We start from the raw sequence: 22,934 nt of genomic DNA, 5'->3' as shown, positions 1-22,934 counted from the left end.
ATACATTCATTTTATTTGCCATAGAAAATCTTATGAGTTACAGCAGTCAACTGGTATTCACCAGCTGCTCAACGGTGAACGCTCAGTGTGGCCGTCAGATCATGTGTACTGTATGTATGTTCTCAGTTCTGTGGAACAGTGTGATGCTTTGCAAAATGTTCATGTTGAAAAAATTGGAAAACTTTACTATGCAACCTAAAATGCATGTGAACACCGGCTTGGCTCTCTCAGTATTTGTGTCCCTGATTGTGTAGCAAATAATTTGAGATATTAAGATGAATTGTCTTTTTATTTCTAGCCATGCTAGCGGTGGACGACATCGTCGGTCTGTCAGTTCACTGCTATGGTCCAGACCAAAAAATTTCACTTAGATAATATAATAATATTTCATAACTACTGGTTGGATTGACATGAAACTTGGTACAGGCATACATGTCGTGACATAACTTCTTCCGCCTCAGCTTTAGTTTTATCTTTAGTATTAATTAACAAATGTTGGCACGCTAACATGCTAAACTAAGATGTTGATGAACATTCCTGCTAAACATCAGCCTGTTTATTTTGTCGCTGTTACCATGTTAGCATGCTTATGTTAGCATTAAGCTCAAAGCACCGCTGTGCCAAAGTACAGACTCCCAGACTTGTTAACATGGCTGTAAACTCAGTCACAATTTTATAGGCCTAGATAGTAATTGTATAAAGGGTGTATAATATACTTATCTTTAAAGTATGTTTTATGCAGTTAACGCACAAGAAATCAACACGTTTTATTATTTTATACTAACAGGAAATTGCACAATAAGTGGGCCATTGGAAGTCAACTGAAGTGTGACTTTGGTAAGCCGCTGCATCCCAATTAAACCTCACAAAAAACAGATGTTTTTTCAAAGATTTAATACTAATTAATGGCCCCCCGGCCATGTATGAAGCTGACTCTCAACACAAATATTCACAGCTTAAGCAAAGTTAGATTTATACAGTTTTTATCGAGTAGCCTAGCAGTCTTCTGTCATCTGTTCCACTTCCTGTCCTAAATCTGTGTGTCAGTGGCCCCTTTAGTCTAAATTAGCTTTGCACGAGGGACACACACACACACACACACAATTTTTCTGTCCTCAAATTACACCTAACTTAACCTAAACAATGTTGATGAAAAACCATCACCACTGTGCCACACGTATACAGCCCTGACCAGCTCATTTGTGTAGCACCCTTAAACAACAAAGCAGTCAAAAGTTCTAATGGTAGGCTAAATGTGAAAATATATGAAAGTAGGCTAATATGTATAGGCCTAGCATATATACAGGCTAAATGGTTTAAAAAATAAAAAAAATTAAATACAACTAAATAAAAGAGAGTAACCATGAATGAATACCAAGATATGAATGAATAATACCATATGCTTTAGTTAAAAAAAGCCATTGTTAGTCAGATGTACATTTTAGTGTCATGGGTCCGCGCGATCCCGGACTCTTGACTCCCTCTGTCCCGCTCTCTGTGCACACCTCTTGCACGCGACTGATTACAATTTTATTACGATGTCAAACGACCTCTCATGACTTGTCCGCACGCACGCGCGCAGATACACGGAATGGGATTACAACCACTGGAGGTGCGCGCGCGCAAGTGGCTCGTGTTTATGTAATGCCATATGTGACTGTGACTGTCTGACTGTGTGTGTGTGTGTGCGTGTGTGTGCAGTGTGTGTGTGTGTGTGTGTGTGTGGTGGTGTGTGTGTGCGCGCGCGCGCTGGAGCTGGCGCTAGCTGGTCCACCACCGCGAGAGCGGTCACACGTTAACCATCGGCGACCCGTGCGTTTTATTCTGCGGATTGAGGGCTCGTGATATTTCAGGGGTGCGGATTTGACCCAGTTTATAGGAGGGCGCTCGAGCTCCACCGTTTTCACGCACGGTACGCACGTAGGTTACTGTAGACCCGGTGAAATCGTCACGCGGATAGAATCATTGGAATCTGTCGCGAGTGTGTTCCTGCGCGGCCGGACAGCATCCTGACAGAGAGCGAGGGCCGGTCGTTCGGTCGCTGGTCGGTGTGAGTCGGTAGCATCGCTAGGTAGAGCGGGACGTGCGCTGGACTCCTGGCCGAATCGGAGCATCCCATTCCCGGCATCATCCATCCCTCCGCGCCTCAGCCACAGCGAGAGGCCCGGAGCGGCGGCAGGATGTAGCAGCGGATTAACGGAGGAGAGAGGGGCGCTCAGAGGAAGAGAGCGGGACCGAACGGACCGAGGCGGGACGGAGAGGACATGGGGAAGGACCAGGAGCTGCTCCAGGCCGTGAAGACCGAGGACTTGCTGACAGCTCAGCGGCTTCTACAGAGACTCGGCCAGGGAAACCAGTCAGTACCACTCATTCTCCTATTAACACACACACACACACACACACACACACACCACACCACCACACACACACACACACACACACACACACCCACAACACACACGCACACACACACACCACGTCATACCAGGTCGGACAGTGCAGGCTAAATCTGATGTGATGCCATTTAGCCTAAATGGTGCATGGTGTGTGTGTGTGTGTGTGTGTGTGTGTGTGTGTGTGTGTGTGTGTGTGTGATGATATTGCACAAGTAGAGATAACAGTAGAGAACAGTCATCAGAATGAAATTTGAAATTCAGAGGTTGTTTGTTCTCACTTTTTTTCCACTATTGAGCGTGTGTGTGTTTGTGTGTGTGTGTGTGTGCGTGTGTGAGTGAGAGAGGTTGAAGAACACGGAGGTCCTACTGCTCTCGGGACAAGGGGATTATTGGTGTGTGAAGATGCCAGATGTTAGTGCTAATAATGTGATGATTGTAAATGTACACATGCAGACGTGTGTGTGCACGCATGTGTGTTTATGTGTGTGCGCATGTGTGTGTTTGCCGTTGAGTCAGCTGGGACTTGAGGTGATAATTAGATTTCAATTACTGCCTTGAAACTGCTCTCCTCCTCTCCCATTTCACCACCAGGCCTTTCCTCTGGTTTCCTCTTGTTTTTCCACCTTTACCCTTCTTACCCTCCTGATGAAGACACTTCTCTTCTCTCTGCTTATTTCCTACATCTTTTCCGATCTTGTCTCTTCTCCCCTCCCCTGTTTTCCTCTCCTCTCCTCTCCTCTCCTCTCTTCTCCTCTCCTCTCCCTTTAGTCTTGTATCTCTTCCCCATCCTCTCCTCTTTTCTTTTCCTCGCCCCTCTGTCCTTGTTTCCTCTGCTCTCCTCCCTCCTCTCCTCTTCTTTCCTATACTCCTCTTCTCTTGTTTCCTCTGCTCTTCTGCCTCCTCTCCTCCTCTCGTGTATTTGTCTCTGAACATTCCAGCAGTGCCATGGAAAAGAAAAATGCTGCTCCTCAAATGCCAGAACAGATCAGCTCCGAGTGCTCAGTCCACTGCACACTGACAAAGAGGAAGGGGGAGGTGGGTGGAGGCTGAGGGAGATGAGGGGTGAGGAGGAGGGCTAGAATGGGAGAGAGAAAGAGTGAGAGTGCAAAACAGAAGGAGGAAAACAGCAAGATAGGAATGTGGGAATGAAGAGAGAGGAAGTGATGGAGAGAGGTTAAAGGGTAAGTTGTGGAAGGTGTGTGTGCATCAGTGTGTGTGTGTGTGTGTGTGTGTGTGTGTGTGTTGTGTGTGTGTGTGTGTGTGTGTGATACAGAATCCAGGTTTATGTTTAAATAATTAAACAGGAAGCTGGGTTCCTCTGCTAGAGAATCACACACACACACAAAGACCTCTCACACAAACATTTACAGGCAAGAGTGCATCGAAACACACTCGACACATCAGTATGCTAATGATGTTCCAAGCAGCAGGTGAGATTTGCTCTAGTAGTTGTTTGCTCTGTCAAAAAGTCACAGTTTGATGAAGGATGGTTTAAGGAATGGAAGTGGTGATGTAAGGCCACTTCACTTCACTGTCGGACAGTGGAGCTTCTTCTCCAACTAAGTAAAGCAATAGTTTGACATTTTTGGGAGATATTCGCTTTCTAGCCAGGAATTAGATGAGAAGATTGATACCTCTCTAACGTCTGTATGGTAAGCTTGCAGCTGGTTAGCTTCAGCTTAGCTTAGCATAAAGACTGGAAATAGGGGGGGGGGGGGTAACCTAGCCTAAATGAAATAAAAGTGTACAAAAGATGATGGCCTTTATGAAATGTTTGCACAAATCTAGTCCATAGAAATCCCATCAAAAGTGTCAGAATTCCAATCAAAATACTTTCTAAATAGGGCAAATACACAGTAACAATACTGTGAAAATATGCCCCAAAATAGGGCAGAAAAATTGCTATGTATATACGCTGGGATAGGGAAGTTAGGGGTCCTCTGCTGGAGCTGTTGCCCCCGCGACCTGATACCAGATAAGCGAACGAAGATGGAAGGATGGTTAATACGCTGATATATCTAAAATACAGCAGTGACTCTTCTGCAAGAGAAAACTTCAAAATGCAAAACAATTTCTGTTAGCAAACAGTATGTAATACATATTCTCTTGGTGACACACCAAAATATGTCCAGATGTTACAAAATATAACAAACATGATTCTTAGCTGGGAACAGTAACTTGCCGGAGACACACCTCAGTCCAAACTGATATTTCCTTGTGGTGCCTTCAGGGTCTCATAACCAACAGAAAGTTATAGAACAAAATCAACTTGAAACAGCTTCTACTTGCCTTTCTGACGCCAATAATAATATTAATTTTCCTATTAAGACATACTGTGTATTGATAACTAACATGTTTGGACATTCAGAAGATGTATCTAAACCCAGCAGTACTGTGATAGACCAACAGTAAACCAGCAGAAATATTGAAGGAAAATACTTTTCCTTAACAGGCGTTGTACATAAAGTGTTGATTAACTCCTCAAAATACTGTCCTCCAACTTTAAACTTAGAGAAACTGACATGCACCGAGGGGCGGTCCGAAATAAAGTAAACGCTGGAAATCTCAGTGAGTTGTCAGGGAGTCATCAGCACTGAGCACAAAGCGCAAAAAATAATTGTTAGTCACAGCCATTTTACTGAATGCACCATGCATTGTGTTTCCTTCCTTAAAGGTATAGATAGAAATGTGAAGGGTGTAACTAACAAGAAGGTACATTATACAATTATTTTAAGAAGCTTTTAAAATGTCAGGGTCTAACAAAGATTATTATTATTATTATAATATATTATGATACTACATTACATTCTAACTGCATATTGCTTGTTTGATAATGGCCCTTGCAGCACTCTCATCATGGCATTTTGCACTTTTGATGAAAACGTGATATAGTTCCTGCCCTATTAGCATATTGTGACCCTGAGTCCGGTCACTTTAACATATGTGTGCAGCCGTCTAGAAACAGAGAGAGAACAGAGTCAGTGATGGCGTTTGTTTTAGGCTACTTGTAACACTGAAACTCTAAATGCGTGATGACAGGCGGAAGTCAGAGGGGATAAAAACTGGACTTCAGAACATTTCTGGTAACGAGAACCCCTGAGAAACCCTCCACTCCACCTCTCTGGAGGTTTGGGAATCTGCTCTGAAGGTTGCTTCGCCAGCAGCTCCAGCTCCAGCTTGTCGGTCCTCTCTATGAAGACTGAAGGGTTTCACATTCAATTTCATGTCAAATAAACTCTTGAATAGCTAAGATATCATAGTAATCCCTGCCAAGTGATTGATACTCTGTGAGAATGGCACATTCAGGGGTTACTATGGTAACCGAGGCTTGGTTGCAGTGTTATGCCCTAAAATGATCATTAAAAAAAGGCACACAAAAAAGAACCCTGGTCCAAGGACACCAACGGGGACACATTGTGGTAGTGATCTTAAACAAACATTTCATGTCAAACGAGAAAAATACATAAATCTAAAAAGTGATGGTAATAAATTTACTAAGTAATTAATACAATTAGGCAGACGGTCATGAATGAAATAACTGCCAGTTTCAAGATAAAAATCAGTTTCGAGAGCGATCACAGAGAGCAGAAGGATAGCTCGTCTCAGTCAGCTGCATCTGACTAGTTTTTTATTAAATATACACCGTGGAAGTGTTATTAATTAACGCCATGATCTAGACTTCATGTAGTAAACATTATTGAATAATTCTGGGTTTTGGATGTTGTGGTCCTGCCATAAGTTTGTTGTCGGGGTCATGTCGCCCATTGACGGTGCACTCATTGATTGATCTGCTGGGGGTGGGGATGACTTGTGTGTTTAATCCGAGATAGAGAGAGAGGGGAAACCTACACATGCACGCTTACCAACAAACACATACACACACACACACACACACACACACCCACACACACACACACACAGGAGAATGATGTCAGCTGCAGAGTGTAAACTGAAATAGCAGAACTACCAATCAGCACGCGCTCTTTAGCAAATTACAGTGAAAATTAGAGTGTGAGAGCAGGATGAAGGGATGAAGTGCGGATAGAGCTGCAGAGAGAAGGAGAAGCTTTCCCCCAGATTACAGAACAGCTACAGATTACGGCCCGTGGATTATGAGGGTTTGACCAACAACAACAAAAAAGGAAAAAAAAGTGTGTTTTCATCTGTGTGCTTTCCTTCCTGCTGTCTGGTGTCTTTATCTTTGTGATTCTCCAGTCAAAGATCAAGGTTATCTCAGACACACATTTGCATGTTCACATAACCACAAGCACAGTGAGACCCATATGTGTTTACACCCACACATACTACAAGAAGTCTCGGAGAGAAAGCAAATAGGCATATTTCTCCAAACTTTGAACTATTCCCTCATGTGTACTAAATTCTGAAGGGCAAAATTCAACCTGACTCCACCAAAATTCATCGTTTAATTAAGATACATAAGTCTGGTGCATATAATAATAATATTTGATTCCATGTAAATGAGATTCAAATGTCAGCCCTAAAACTTCAAGTCCAAACTCTTGATATAAAATTAGTATACCTCTTGGTTTGATTGACAGATCTCAACACTCAACAACAACTAAATCAAGTAAAGTAATTCATGTTTCTGGATGAAATAGGTTTGTTTACACAAGTATAAGATAAGATAAAATAAGATAGACTTTATTCATCCCACACTGGGGACATTCATGTGCTACAGCAGCTCAAAAGAAAAGAATTTACACACATCAGACGTATATACTTAAATACACATTAGGTAGACATAGGAGAAAAGATATACATAAAGTATAAGAAATAGAAAAAAATGAATTAATTATAATAATAATAGTAATACAAACATATTTACACAACAAACACCCTTATATAAATAGACAGTATATATATATATAAAGATATACAGATGATGTATGCTTAACACTGAGGGAAAACAAGACTATATTACAATTATTATGAAATGAGAAAAGCATAAATTGCAGATGTTTCATGTAACTTAGGCTCAATGATTAAGCATGTGAATACACCTCAAAAAAGGCAATTCTCAATGACTCTTTGTCTTCCTTACCTTGTCACTTCTCCTTGACCTGAAACTTGTTTTAGAGTGCTCACAGGTATTACAGTGCAGCTGTCCACCCTACCTGCAGGGAATGAACTATTAGAATATGCGCTAAGACCAAGAGAGAGAATATATTAATCACTGGATTCCGAATAGATTGTAATGAGTTTGTTACTCCACTTCTTTGCTCTCTTTTCTCTTTTTGTTTCAGAGCTTCTCGGAGCAACAAAGCGAGTGAACGTCAACATCCAGGATGCAGATGGGTGAGGGATTACAACTCTTTTTTATTAAAATTCTCCTTGCTATTGTTCCACATTGTCATCATCTTTTTTTTTAAGGTTCAATTTCCTTCATCCTCTTTTCCAGTGTTTTTTTAATTGTTTCATTCTTTTCTTTTCTCTTTGGCTTCTTGCAGGCTATTCTCTTACACTGTTCATACTTGTACTTGTGAAAAGTAACGCACTGTTAAATGTGTATCTAACCCACGTAATCTTAAACCAGGATGTGCAGGGCTCCGTCAGAGGAGGAAGTCAAGTGCCAAAGTTTAAAGAACAACAATGTCCGCATAGGGAGAAGGTCGGGGGGAGGATGGGTGGGTCATACAAACAGGACTTAAATTAAGATTAAACAGAAATAGAACTTGGATGCAGGACCTTTTTTTGATCACTTCTGCAAATCAACCTGATAAACAGATAAACGTGCATACTGATATTTGAATTGTTATCAAAACTGAACAGAAAAAGTGAAAGAAAGGCCTTTTTATATGTTTATCCCATTTTTCCACTTTTTTGTGAAAGCAAAAGACAATGTTGACTTATTTGAACTTTCTTTTGTTTCTTGCAAAGGCGCACTGATTGCACGTGTTACTTTACATTCGTAGGATTGTGCATAACGTTTCATAAGATATCATACGAACCGTTGTATAAGGAGAGATTGCTTCTTGACATCATATCATGCCAATATATTTCATGAGAGCATTCATTACATTGCATCGTAGCTACAGAGTTGAATTCTGTTGTGGGACAACACGACCTGTTGCAAACACAACAAACTATTTAGAGCACTGGTTTCTAACTTGGACAGACAGAACCCCCCACGGATTCCAATATGTGTCTATAATCAATATTAACTAAATTACTAAATGACAACATGAAAACAATGTGAGCATGTGAAAGGGGTCGCTCGTATCGCATGTTATTGCTAACAGGTTCACCATTTCAACTTAAAGAGTAACTTAACACCCTCCTTTGTGCTGACCCTACAGTGGTTTAACTACAGGAGTACTGCAGCACCCCAGGACATCAAAACACCAAACTCTTACATGCATCTTAGACTTTATTCTGTAGCTGACACATGTTTTGATTATTCACTTGTCAGGTGCAAGCAAAAAGGACATAATCTCCTTCTGAGATGGATATACTATCACCCATATCATTTTAAACATAACCCTCTGCTTAAATCTATCTTTGAAACATGTAGCCAGCTGAAGATTGTGGTAATCGTAAAGGAAAGCCAACATCTCTTAGCTTTTAATTTGCTCAGAAATGTTCCCTTTACAACTATGGATGTACAGCTATGGATTTTGGCTATATTCAGACTAATGGTCAAGCTTTTTTTATGTGCACATGCTTGGTTTGTGATTGTGCTCCATTTGGCTCTATCAGAAAACAAATGTCTTTTTATTGTGTTGGTTGGAATCAGATAATTGGACTTAACTCATTGTGTAATGACTGATGATTCGTTGATTTGACTCAAGGGCCCGGCCCATATATTCACCAGGGATCTATTAGACACACACACAGAGGCGCGCTGTGTGTACGCTTGGCTCTGGGGTAGAGAGATTGCTTATTAATGGAAGTAGGTCATTTGCCCCCCCCCCGTCGCTCACACAGAGCTGAGGGGCGGAGCTGCTCTACGCTGAAGATTATTTCGGCAAAGTTATGCTCTGGTTTTACACTACGTATACGAATATGTGTATTTTTAAACCTAATCTGTGTCTGTGTGAAGGTTGGCACCGCTGCACCATGCTGCTCTAAGTGGTAACAAGGAGCTGATCTCTTTGCTGTTGGAGGCCCAGGCCGCAGTGGATATTAAAGACCATAAAGGTAAAAAATACACACAGATTTACTCAGAATACAAGTGTCCTTACTAGTCACTATGTCACCGTGAAGCAGGTATAAAAACAGACACGGCTGGCCAGAAAACCGGGAAAACAGGAAAACAAACATTTCTGGCTTCCCCTGCGTGACTGATAATGCCCTCTTGTGCAATAAAAGGTGAGCTTGTTGGACATGCAATAATAAAATGTCTCTCTGTGTAGCACTCTTTATTTATGAAAGGTGACAGATTTGTGTGCACAACAAACAATAGACAATAAAAAAAAGCCAAATGGAGGCAGAGCAGCAAATATTTCCATCACATATTGGCAGATTCCAGAAGAAGAAATCTCAGGGCAGATGGGAGATATAATCCCTCCAGGATGTAGACCTACTGTCAGTAGGGCTGTAAATAGAGGGATACAACTGTCAGACATCCTTACTAGGTGGTCCCACCTCATCAACTCTCTCTGTGAAGGTGGTAAGGAAATCATCCTGTGCCTGCTGAACCTGCTTGGTGAGGACTGGTAAGGTTGACTTGAGCCAGAAATTCCCCTTAGGAGTTGGCGGAGACCAAAATAGAGCAAAAAAGGGAGAATGCTAATGTTGTCTGTGTGTGCTCAATGTGTAATTGGGTAAATCTGTTTGCTTAAAAGTTAGCCATTACATCTTAAATATGTCATTGTTGAGAAGAAATTTGCAATTGCACGTTCCTCCCTCTCTCGTATGGGACAAGAGGAACTGTTTTCTGGGATTCTGAAGTACTGATCCTTACCACGTCACATTCGTCTACAAAATGTTCTTTTGCAACGACATTCTGCAGGGCTCGGCTTCTGGGCTTGATATCCTGTCCCAAAATAAACAGAAAGAGGGCAAGCAACTGAGTTCAGTAACAGTCTTGAGAACACAAATGAGGGAATTTCCAAAATATAACCTTTACTTGACCAGCAAAGCCTCACTTACATTGGCACTGAGAGCTCAACACACTGTAACTTAAGAGAATACATGCAAAGTGAGAAAACTTGATATCCTGTCCTAAAATAAACAGAAAGGGGACAAGCATCTATGAGTTCAGCAACTCCGACCGGATACTCCTGGGGACACAGTTGAGGGTATTTCCAAAATCAGAAAACTCTTTTGGTAGGGATTATCAAATTTCTGTGAGACCTTTAATGGTGCAAAAATAAAAAGTAGGTCCACTGTTCTATGATTTGCTAATGATCCACACACTGGCCACCACTGCCTGCGTAATAAAACCCTTTTCCTGGAATTCACACTGGACATATGAATCTAAATATCTCAACAACTGAGCTTTTAGAATTTCAAGAGGAGCTACCCTATTGACCACTGGTCAGGAAATGGACTCATATCACTTTCAGTAAATCCTTCAAAAGAACCTCCTTAATTGAGGCAGTGTCCATTGCGCCAAGACATTCCTGAGTTCCACCCCCATCTTCAAACAGGTCAAGTCCAGTGTTGCTTTAAAGTAAAATCCTCTCTTCTGCGTTGCATCTAGAAGCTCCTTGAGGCTGCCTCAGAGTCATTTTTTGTCACATCTCTTCATATACTCAAGCTTTAGTTTCTGTAACTCCTGCAGCTGCTGCTCTGTCTCTTTCTCCTGCCAGTACTTTCCTTCTGAGTCAGTACTCTCTCATGCTATCAGGCCTGGAGGGCCTCTTTATTTTGACTTGACGATTGTGGCTCATCGCTGGTATTAAGACTGGGGGTCATGGGTCGCTGCCATGATAAACATGCTTCCTGCTTCTTGCAGCCCCTACTACAAAGTGTGGGTTAATGTCTTCTGCTTAGAGGTAATCACTCCATGGTGGATTTGTGTGCTGTGCTCAGCTGTACTTTACATCGCCTTGCATTTCCTTCATGGGTTTCAATATCCAGTTTCCTGCAAGCTTCTATAAGGTCATATTCAGCCACTTATAGGGGATTTTTTTGTCTTGCCCTTTTGTCTGAAAGCAGTTTGTCTGCAACGTCTCATGAGGACAACGCTTGCACAAACAATCCTCCGACGGTCACACAGGGTCACAAGCATGTCAACCACAATAACATTGCATTTACAGAGTATTTGACTGTAAAACAGATATTACAAAAATTGCATTCACATTATGGGGCTGAAACTAATGATTGTTGTCATTATTAATTAATCTACTGATTGTTTTTACAATTAATCCATCCATCATTTGATTTATTGATTGTCAGAAAATGTCAAAAATGCCCATTAGCTGTTCCCAGGGACAAAACTATCATAGAAGAATATGAAACAGAAACGTTTAACATTTGAGAAGCTAGAATCAGTGATTTATTTATTATTTTTAAATTACTTTAATTCATTAATTCAATAGATTAATTAATAGATAAAAATGATTTCTATATTTATCACATCTTTATTTTATCTGTGGCAACAATGGAGGAAATTTAATAATTGAGTTCATCTTTCTGGATGGCCACTGACAAACTGATCTGTCTATAAAATCACAATAACAGTGTGTGTGTGTGTGTATTTGCATGCATTTATATTATTACGTTCTTGTATGTGTCTGTGTGCATGTCCTTGTGGGGTCTTGAATGTCTGCTGTCATTTTTGTGTGTTTTTGTATGTGTGTGTTTTGTGTAGGGATGCGTCCTCTGCATTACGCTGCATGGCAGGGGAAGACTGAACCAATGAAAATGCTGCTGAAGGCAGGCTCGTCAATCAACGGACAGTCAGATGAAGGACAGATCCCTCTCCACCTATCAGCTCAGCACGGACACTATGACGGGGTAACTGTGTTTGTGTACTGTAGGTGTGTTGGTGTGTTTAGTGGCCGTGTGTGTGTTTTTGTGAGGTGTTTGTTTGTTATGTGTGGCTGATGATGCATGTGTGATTTGTGTTTGTTACAAGTCAGGAAATTCAGAAGCACCAGTAAGATTTGTGTGTGTGTGTGTTTCCATCCGTGTGTCCGTGTGTGTGTGTGTGTGTGTGTGTGTGTGTGTGTGTGTGTGTGTGTGTGTGTGTGTGTGTGTGAATGCGTGTGTGTGTGTGTGTTATAGTCGGAGATGTTGCTACAACACCAGTCCAACCCGTGTATCTCAGACTCAGCTGGGAAAACCCCGCTGGACCTTGCCTGTGAATTTGGACGTGTTGCAGTGAGTAGAAAACCAGAAACAAAAACATTTTTATTTTGAGTGGCCCTGAGAGCTCAAAGCACTGGATCTTAAGAGAACACATGCAAAGTGACAAAACAGCCATATATATAAACGTGCTCCAACAATGACTTGCCAACATATAACGTATGACAGATAACACAAGAAATGCCTTCAAATTAAACAGAAGTTTATTTATAAAATAATGAACAAAAGTCTGCTACAAATCATATCAAAGATGAAAAGATAGAAAATAAATAAATGACATTACAATTATGATCAATTTAGCATTCAAACCCTAAGATATCCTAAAGCTTCAGCAGCCAAAAGAGAGAGTGCACTGTTTCAATGATTTGAATTCACAGAGAAACCACATTTGAAATGAGGAATTGCAGAAGGTTAAACAAACTGGGAGAAGCCCACTAAAATGCTTGGTTAGGTAGTTCACTGCAGACTTTGGGAATTGGTCATAGAGATGACTCTATACATGAATGTATAAGTTATGTGTGTCTGTCTGTGTTTCAGGTGGTCCAGCTCCTGCTCAGCAGTAACATGTGTGCAGCCATGCTGGAACCAAAACCCTCGGACCCCAACGGAGTGTCCCCTCTGCATCTCGCCGCCAAGAACGGACACATCGATGTCATACGGTCTGAAAAACCTGTCCTCTTAGTCTGCCTCTCTTAGTGTGTGTTTGTCTTGATACCTACTTCATGCACCTGTCAGTCTGTCTATCCATCTCATTCACTCATCTAATCTAACCCTAACTCCAGGGTCACAATTATGATCTAAAAATAGTTTTTGTATTCTATTAGATAAGCACTTGAAAAATGCCATATGAATAAAGGTTAATCCTGTTATTATTATTATTATTATTTTGTGCTGCAGGTTGCTGATTCAGGCTGGGATAGATATCAACAGACAGTCTGAGTCTGGCACAGCGCTACATCAGGCAGCCCTCTGTGGGAAGACAGAGGTAGTGCGCCTGCTATTAGATGTAAGTCCATCTGTCTGTCTCTCTATCTCTCTGTCTGGCTGTTTAATGTGTTTACAAAAGCAACTGTTGTTTAAGCTGCCTCCCTCTCCTCTGCCGAGCAAGTTTTACACCTCAGCATTTGGCATCTAGCCCACTGAGCTGTGTGATGAAGCCTGTGGGATATGTTGTTACATAAAAGTGTGGCAGAGTAGCCGGGCATACTACTTGTCATGCAATATTAAAACCAGCTTTGTGTGTTTCTTCAACCCTTATGTCACCTTTTTGATGTTGTTGCGGAGGCAGCACACACAAGAAATGTTAGCAGCAGGCTAGTACACGCAGCCAAAATGCACAGTATATCCCTATTATTAATTTCCCATCCCAGCTTTAATCATTTTCCTTCTCCTCTTCCATCCAGAGTGGCATCAGCGCAGGGGTGAGAAACACTCTGAGTCAAACTGCCCTGGACATTGTAAACCAATTCACCACCACACAGGCCAGCCGGGAGATCAAACAACTACTTAGAGGTGAGTGCCACCACTACTAACTATTAATTATTTACACAATCCAATAAATAATAAGTTATACCAGGCATGGAATCACCACATGATACAGTTAAACATGAAAAAGTGGTTCATTTACTATGATGTATGGGAGGCAAGTGTCCTGATTCAATAATTAATAGAAAACTTCTGAGTTTCATTGCCACCAAATTATTATAGTAACAATAAATTAAGTATTTATTTTGACTATAATCTATAAATTAATTACTAAATTACAGGACATTTTTGAAATTGTAAACTTATTAATTATGTGAATTTTCTGAACTAATTAGGTTTTAATTACATGCAAGCATACATTTACCACCAGCAGAGAAGCCAACTACCTGAAACTCCCTGTTGGTGCTCTTGTCCTCTACTTGACTCCACTCAATGGTACTCCTACACTAATGCTATACTCTTTGTCCTGTAGATGCCTCGGCTGCGATGCAGGTGCGTGCGCTGAAGGATTACTGCAACAACTACGACCTTACCAGCCTCAACATCAAAGCTGGAGACATTATCACGGTACATGTAGATCTTATAATCGTCCCAAAATACAATATACATTTCTCAACCTGTTCTCAAATGGATGCACATCTGTCCACTGAAATTCATCAGTAAATACAGAAAATTTGCAATGTAGTCCATTATAATCTTTATAGACATATAATCACCGTTTATAACCTTATAAGTTCAAACGTAGCCTAGTGGAGATAAACACATCACTAAATTAAAATAGATAACACCACACAAACTAGTACTAAACTGAAGTAACTGACAAAGCTCGCTCATATGTGTGACCCATTTAGATTGAAGCGTAAATGAGAGAATATGGTTGATGTAATTGATGTGACACTTCATAACGTGCTGTTTTTTTATGGGCCTTTCCCCCTTTTAATGATAGGACAGCTCAGACATGTAGGAAAGCATCACAGGTCAGAGTCAAACCCTGGACCTTCTGCAGCAAGGAATAAACCTCTATAAATGTGTGCCTCCTCTACCATCTGAGCTAACCGGCCACATAAAGTGCTGATAAATAATGATGTAAACTGGAAAAACTAAGCTCAAATTGCAATGTCTAATGTAATTGTGCTAATGGGGTTGGGTTAGCATAATCGGATATATAAGGAGCTTCAATGTACACAACTTTGCAGTGAACACATGATCACACATGTTCTTGTTGGCATTTGATGTTAATACAGGGGATTTTGCAGAAAAACGTCTTCCGCACTAAGTAATAAATATGAAACATTAAACCTACTTATCAAAAGAAGTCATTATTATAAATATGTATTATATTACATACATTAGTTCCAGTAAAACAGAAAAGATGAAAACACATAGGTTGTAATTTCCAACATGGTTTACATAGCTCTGAGCCCTCATTGGCCTCATTTTGGAACTTAATTACAGATCATGACATTATAGTACATTGACTTCCTGTTTACATAGCTGATTGCTTTTGACTGTATGGCACTTCCCTAGTGTTTCCTAGCAACCCAATTACAAATTACAAAGGTGCTAAAGTTTTAATGCTGCTACCTGATTTAGTAGTAGTAAAACCAGGTTGTAGGCTAGTATAAATTTAGGTGGTGCAGCCCAGTCCAGCTATTTTAAACTGTAAACTGGTTTTCATCTTCTCTTTGTAAATTCTACGTGTTGATAGGTTTTGGAGCAGCACTCTGATGGCCGATGGAAAGGCTGTATCCATGACAACCGCACAGGAAATGACCGTGTAGGCTACTTCCCCTCCAACATGGTGGAAGTCATCAAGAGGGCAGGTGACCACCCACATCACAGCTCTGTGTGTGTGTGTGTGTGTGTGTGTGTGTGTGTGTGTGTGTGTGTGTGTGCGTGCGCGTGTGCCCGTGTGTGCTTTTTGTTCAGCAGCTGTTTCGCAGCTATAGTTGATCATTAGCTAGCTGCAGCATCATCAGCGTCTTTAGGTTGTTTTTCCCAACCTGTCATCATCTCCATTGATCAATACTGTCCCCTATTGGCTGTCGACCCCCCCCCCTCCTCCCTTCCTCTATGTTTCTGCCTCTCTGTCACCCTCACGAAAATAAACCCGTCCACCAACCCCCCTGCTAGATTGTGATGCTTTTGTTCATATTGTTTGTTTGCTTTGTTGCTATAGTGATATTATATTTTAATTTATAGAGATATATTCCTTTTGGATATATGGATGTAATCTTTTCTCATATTTTGATTTTAATTGGTTATTATTTTGACATTTTGAGATCTGATTAGATTTGTTTTGTTTCAAATGACTGATCAGTTGTTGTTGTTTTGCACCTCCCCCCCCCCCTGGCTCGTGTCCCAGGTCACTCCCCCTCCCAGCAGTGCCACACCCTCCTGCTCCGCAGGCCCAACCCCTGTCCCATTGCCGCAGTCAACGGACACTCATACCCCCCCTCCAAAGTCCTCCCCCTGCATCTGCCTCCCCCTCACCCCAACACACAGTCCCTCCCTCGGTTCTCCTCCTTTGGGTATGTTCCTCTTCCCATCTCTCCTCCTTTTCTGTCTACTCCTCCTCTGTCCACTCCTCCTCCTCCTCCCCCTCCTCCTCCTCCTCTCTCCACTTCTCAGGAGCAGCAGAGTCAGACAGGTACATACTGTAGGATCACTTTAAATCACAGATAAGCATCCTTTCTACGCTGTTTGACAAGACCACATATAGAATATATTATCTATCAGCTTGTTCCAACACTTCACTGCCGCTATATGTGTGTATGTGTAAATGTATGTCAACTGTGTATGCACATATATGTCAAAGGATCAGTTCCCCCAATGACGAAAAGGAATATTTTACCACTTTCACACAAACGCCAATAGATTTCTGTTGCCATTTTATTTTAATAGGACAATTTGGAAAATGAAAACCAACCAGTGATAAGTGTATGGATTATTCCAATCGACCAGGACATTTTCTTTTCAGTTTATATATATACTGTATATATATTTTTATTTTCATTATTGTTAATCATTTTTTTTCAATGTGGCATCAATTTACTCAAATTGTACTGGAATAGCTTTCGTGTAATTTGAGTGAACTGACCCTTTAACTGAAGAATTCAAATTAATGGCACCATTTTTATAACTTCACATACTTACATACACATACACATTATATGCAATTTGAGAGCCATTATTCACCATTTTGTACATGTTCCTATTAATTCAGCTTGACTCATTGGATGTTTTATTTAGAATAAAGTCATTTTGTTTTAAACAGTGTTACAATCCTTAAGATGAACTTGCCTACGGTAATTATGAGGCTTTACAGGTCTCACAATGACTAAGATTCAGCCTTAGAGAGAGACTTAGAGACTGTGAATAATTCTGTGTTTATGAATGTGTAGGTGGGTGAGCGTATCTCTGTGAGTGTTTGCTGGTGTTCATTTAAGAGTTAAACGTACGTGTGTGTGTGTGTGCGTGTGTGCCTGCGTGTGTGTGTGTTTGTATGACAGGTACGCGGACTGCAGAGCTGAGTCCTCAGGGCTCTCCAACTCTGGGACAGCAGAGCAGCACCAGTGAGGACATCTGGGTGCTACGCAAACCGCTGGCAGGTAAACTCACGAGTGTGTGTTCGGTTAACCGTGTAAAACTTTGTATTTGAGGATTTGCAGAATGTTCTCGATTTAATACTGCATCCTGCAATATGTGTGCGTTTGTATGTAAAGGTGGTGAGCGCAGCGGCAGTGTGGGCAGCATCGGCAGTATTCGGTCATCCAGCAGCTTGCAGAGCTCTGGGAACACACATGTTCTGACCACCCCTGCACCCAGTCCACACCCGGCACCCACACCAGGAGTCAACACACACGGCCTTAACGCTCCTGGCCTGCACGCACAAGCTGAAGGGGTGAAGGTAAGAGACTTGTTGCATTTATTTGTGTGCACATGTGTGCACAGGTTTCCATCACATTGCTACTTAATCTTTACCAATCAACAAGCACCTGTTTCTGGGAAACAGCAAAACATGTTCAGGAAACAAACACAAGTCTAGTTACCGGGTTAACCACAATTTTGTTTCCTGCTCAGTTTGTTCTTCCGTTGGAGAGATCAGCATCGCTTTCTTTCAAAAGTAAACCAGGTGCATTAAGATGGTGCCCTCCCAGGTTGTCCTTTTTTAACAATCACACAGTAAAATGAAGCCCCTCAATGCCAACGTCAACCTTTTCTGCCTAGACAAACTGTAACAGCTTAATTCTACTGGAATATCCCTGAATATCATTTGTGTTAGACTAGTTCAGTTAGATTGGCAGGTAAATAAAGATGGTTGTTTGAATATTACCTTACCTTGGTATGATGATAAAATACGCAAGTGGAAATTGTCAATAATAATGAAAAAATATGTTTATTAACCAATGCTGTGTGAAAAATGTATAACTGTAAGTTGCCCTGAAAGTCATTGGCCTGGCGTCAGCTGCACTACATTGTAATTTTTGAAATCTTATACTGTTGTTTTTAGTATTTGTAGACTTTGAGTCTGATATTTAATTATTATTATATTTAAGTGCCCTATGAAGTCATATTTTAACAAGAGCTTGCATGTGTCATGCATGGTATTTAAGCACGTGTTATGTATTTTTAATGAAACGAATGATCAATATCGTTGCAGTTGGCTCCCACAACACAAATTTGCCAATTGGCAAATAGTGAGATGTCTTTAATACATTTTCTGGTCTGTGCATGATGTTGATTTTTTTTCTTCCATTATCCACCGTGCTTTCATTTTATAATCTGTGATGTCACCCTGCGGGCCTGCTCTCTAACACCTTCAGCACATTCTAAATTTACTTTTGTCACCGAATATAATTAGTCTATTTTTACGTAGTGCCTTACAAAATACTGAATTTGCAATTAGCCAAATTGGATGGTGTTCCATTCAATAGACATCATCTATTTTAAGAGTTAATTATTAGTAGTTATTTGAGGATTCCTGCTGCATTTATCTTGGTAAACTGCAATAAATACAGGAGGAAAAGGGTTATATTTGCACTTAGTCCACTGAGCTGAGACACAAGGCAACTTAAATGATAATGCTTGAGTACATGTTTCAATTTGTGTGTGTGTGTGCGGGCGTGTGTGTGTGTGTGTGTGGGGGTGTGTGTGTGTGGGGGGGTGTTTTAGCTCCTGGCCACCGTGCTGTCCCAGTCAGTAAAAGCCAAGGAACATCTCTTGGAGCAGTCACAGTCTGTTGAGCAGTCAGCGGGTAAGCACACAAACCCACACAAACACAACATAAAAGCTTCAGCTTTACTTGAAGCGATGATCTGTGCCATTTTTCATTTCATTTAAAAGTCTGTTTTGCTGCTGCCTTCTGCTAATTGATCCAACAGCAGTGATTTAAACAGATACTACAAAGTCTGTTCTCACTTGTAAATAAAAAGTGTTATACCACTGATCCGATGATTCAAAAAAACATTCTCACTGTAGTAAAGTGAAAACAATTTTAAAAGCTCAAGGCGGTGTTCACCGGTACAACAAGTGCCTCAGGGCTTGTTTTGATTGCTGCTGTTATGAATATTTTTTTTCTTCATTTCACTTTTAGTCAACCTGGCCCTCCAAAGACCACCTGTCTGTTCATATTAGACACAAGCAGCATTCCCCGCCCCTGCCCTTGTATAATAGTAATGCATAATTTAAGTTATGCTTCGTTTATAAAACAACGTTTTAAACAGCCAGGGACAGGTTGCTCTGTTTTGGGATTAATCCTTTACGCTTTAGCTGCTCGTAATAAGCAGAATAAAAACTAATGTGTAATTAGTTACTTAGCAGCAATAGCCACCACAGGTGAAAAATCTAAATGCTTTACTGTAACATGCAAAAGAGGAAAGTGCAGTAGGATAACATTGACCTTAGAATTCAAGGAACAAAAAAATATGAAGCTCCAGTAAATCTAGTTTAGACTGGCAAGTTTTGCTATCATTTAATAAACACGGCCTAATGAAATAACTTTATTAACGATTCTATTGACTCAGGGACCACAGGTAATGTGTTTGTTTTTATATACAAGTTCAGTGTAAGCATCTGCACTCTTCTTCTTTGAGTTTTTACTTGGGGCTAAGGAAAGTTGTACATTTGCAAACGGTCTATAAAACATGTTTGATGTATTTATGTACACATACAGTGGCATTAATATGGTGTCTCAGGTATCCCACTCAAATGTGGGCATTGTGCTTGTAGTTGTAGTGCCTTTGTTAATCCATCTTTGAAAGAAGCAATACAATTAGCATATTTTAGTCTGCTGTCATTCTACTGGTTTAAGTGGTATGTGGGAAGTGTAGTGCTAAAACAGCACCACAGAGCCAGCCAACCCTAAAAGCTGTTGCCAAAATTATAATGAAGGACTACACTGGCAATATAAACCTGGCTTGATTTAATTCCTCCACTGCTCCTCATCCTCAAAGACTGCACTTAATCACTAGATAACACCATTTTTTGGCTTTGCAACAAGGTACCATTTCAGTTTCAGTTCATAAAGTTATTTTAATCATTTATTAGAATGGAAACCTAGTAAGAATTGATTTCAGGGGAAGAAGCTGTTTATTAAGCTGTAAATAATTAACTAGAACCCTTTTCTTTGATCAAGGAAGTACAGTACTTGTGTGCCTTTTCCTTATAATTTGTATACAAGTACGCTTCTTTGTAATAATCAGTGACAAAGAAACTCTGTAAGAAATTATTAAGAAACTCCAGGACCCAGATAGACAAGCATTTTATAAATAACTAGTTTGATGCATCCCGCCACATAAAGTCACCAGCTATAGTCTACTGAGGGCTACTGGGGCTGTATTTGAAATACACTATGTGTGGGTAATGGCTTATGTAAAATGGATTTTATTGACAAAATATAAAAGAGTAAAATAACAAAATTCCTGCTAAAAGTAATATATTTTGTTATTTTTTTTCTTGTTTCTCTCCCTTGTCTCACCTTTCATGTCCACCCTAAGGCTCCTCCAGTTGCACAGTTCATGAACAGCGGTCGTTTGAGCGGAAAGCAGAGGAGGATGATGGGAAAGTGAGTTCTTGGATGGCAGATTGGTTCACTCTGGAGCCTCCTCTTTCTGTTCTTTCTGTTTCCTCTCAACCAGTGCTTTTGTTTTAGAGAAAGCCATGTACAAGGGTGGGTTCAATGGGTACATGAGGTGTCTGCCAGGGTGGTTGTGTTGCACCTGAACAGATGACACCCTGAGGAGGGGCGTGGAGTGTGTCACCATGGAGACAGTCAGAGTGACAGACACATTGAGCAGACAGTAGCTTGCCTTCTTGTTCCTCCTCCCACCCCCTGTCCTCACACTACACTGAGACACCCACATGCTGCCGCTCTGCTCTAGAACCAGCACTGTGTTCTGTGACGCTGAGGGTCAAATTCTCTGTATGTTGTAGAAGCAAGCAAACGCCGTATATTAATTGGTTGCCAGGCGACAGCAATGTTCCGTGATGGAAGCAAAGCAGTAGGGTTTGTTCCTCATTGGTTGATTTCATCCAACATTCTTTGACACTGAATTAATTCACAAAATATTGTATCGATGCCAGTGATTGAAAAAAAAACTTTGACCTGTAAAAAGGCCTGACAACCCAAATTAGAAAAGCATTCTCTCCCACTTGGTGGAGTAATGTGTATTCTAGAGAGATCCATTTATAGTATTGAAAACCCTAAAGTGATTTTACTGTGTATTTTAGTAGCAGTATGTAACAGTATTAACAGTGATGTTTTTGAGCATAAATGTAGGTAGTATTGTTCTTTGAATTTGTGCTGCCGTTGTGCACCTTGGTTATTGTTCTGTAAGCTAAACCCAGCATGACAAGCTGAACAGCTCTCTATAATGTGTTCCAGAACAGGTTCCCTTTCCTTGCTGGTGAATGCTTTCTAGATTTTGTTGTAAAGTTTGGATTACAATGAAAGTTACTGTGCTGTTTTCTAGAACGGTCTGCTCCCCTGTCCTCTGTTCTAGATCAGGCTGCTACTATATGTTGTGTTCTAGAACAGTCTTCTCCCCTGTGTTCTAGAGTGGAAACTTGTGTTGTGTTCTACAAAAGTCTTCTCCTCTGTTCTAGATCAGGCTGCTATTGTATGTTGTGTTCTAGAACAGTCTTCTCCCCTGTGTTCTAGAGCAGAATGCTGTGTTCTACAACAGTCTCCTCTGTGCTGTAGAACAGTCTTCTCACCCTGTGCAGGCTGCTATGTTGTGTTCTACAATACGACATACTACAACTTTATTGGCAGTTTACACCGAAATGTATTTTGCGTTCCAGAGCAGCTTCGCTCAAAAAAGGAAAAGGAAAATACTATAGTCTTACAATATAATATGTCTTCTCCCCTGCATTCTAGACCCGGCTGCCACGTTGTGTTCTAGAACAGTCTTCTCTCCTGTGTTCTAGAGCCAGCTGCTATGTTGTGTTCTAGAACAGTCTTCTCCCGTTTCTAGAGACGGATGCTATGTTGTGTTCAAGAACCATCTTCTCCCCTGTTTCTAGAGACGGATGCTATGTTGTGTTCTAGAACAGTCTTCTCCCCTGTTTCTAGAGACGAATGCTATGTTGTGTTCTAGAACAGGTGTGTGTTCCGTGCTCTAGAAGAAGCCTGTGGACTCTTCTAGAAGCAGGCAGTAGTGTTTTGTGTTCTGTGTTCTAGAAACAGGCAGTAGTGGCGTGGCTGGGTGAGTTTCAGCTGCAGTTCTACACCACCCACTTCCTCACCGCGGGATATGATCTAGACACCATTAGCCG

The 22,934-nt window shown here is 40.9% G+C and overlaps 1 protein-coding gene across 4 annotated transcripts in view; it reads left to right on the top strand.

Moving 5' to 3' along the window:
* Positions 1 to 1,715: 1,715 nt before the first annotated feature.
* LOC116705423 (caskin-1) overlaps positions 1,716 to 22,934 on the top strand; it is a 39,947-nt gene continuing 18,728 nt past the window's right edge. For 2 of the 4 annotated variants that reach the window (XR_004335933.1, XM_032541604.1), the window contains exons 1-15: positions 1,717 to 2,356; positions 7,661 to 7,712; positions 9,457 to 9,554; positions 12,175 to 12,320; positions 12,591 to 12,686; positions 13,209 to 13,330; positions 13,569 to 13,677; positions 14,075 to 14,183; positions 14,629 to 14,723; positions 15,865 to 15,979; positions 16,522 to 16,806; positions 17,669 to 17,767; positions 17,882 to 18,066; positions 19,332 to 19,413; positions 21,155 to 21,222. Coding sequence is in view for 3 of the 4 variants with exons in the window: in XM_032541604.1 (XP_032397495.1) it covers positions 12,177 to 12,320; positions 12,591 to 12,686; positions 13,209 to 13,330; positions 13,569 to 13,677; positions 14,075 to 14,183; positions 14,629 to 14,723; positions 15,865 to 15,979; positions 16,522 to 16,806; positions 17,669 to 17,767; positions 17,882 to 18,066; positions 19,332 to 19,413; positions 21,155 to 21,222 (1,509 nt within the window). In the remaining variant the exon portion in view is untranslated. Of the gene's footprint in view, positions 2,361 to 7,660; positions 7,713 to 9,456; positions 9,555 to 12,174; positions 12,321 to 12,590; positions 12,687 to 13,208; positions 13,331 to 13,568; positions 13,678 to 14,074; positions 14,184 to 14,628; positions 14,724 to 15,864; positions 15,980 to 16,521; positions 16,807 to 17,668; positions 17,768 to 17,881; positions 18,067 to 19,331; positions 19,414 to 21,154; positions 21,223 to 22,839; positions 22,931 to 22,934 lie in introns of all 4 variants that reach the window. The other 2 variants (XM_032541627.1, XM_032541618.1) reach the window with 2 other exon arrangements.

Source organism: Etheostoma spectabile, chromosome 2, assembly GCF_008692095.1.
Source record: "Etheostoma spectabile isolate EspeVRDwgs_2016 chromosome 2, UIUC_Espe_1.0, whole genome shotgun sequence".
In the NCBI taxonomy this organism is placed as follows: Eukaryota; Metazoa; Chordata; class Actinopteri; order Perciformes; family Percidae; genus Etheostoma; species Etheostoma spectabile.
Note: the sequence above shows the minus strand (reverse complement) of the source record. Positions and strands in the feature narration are given on the sequence as shown.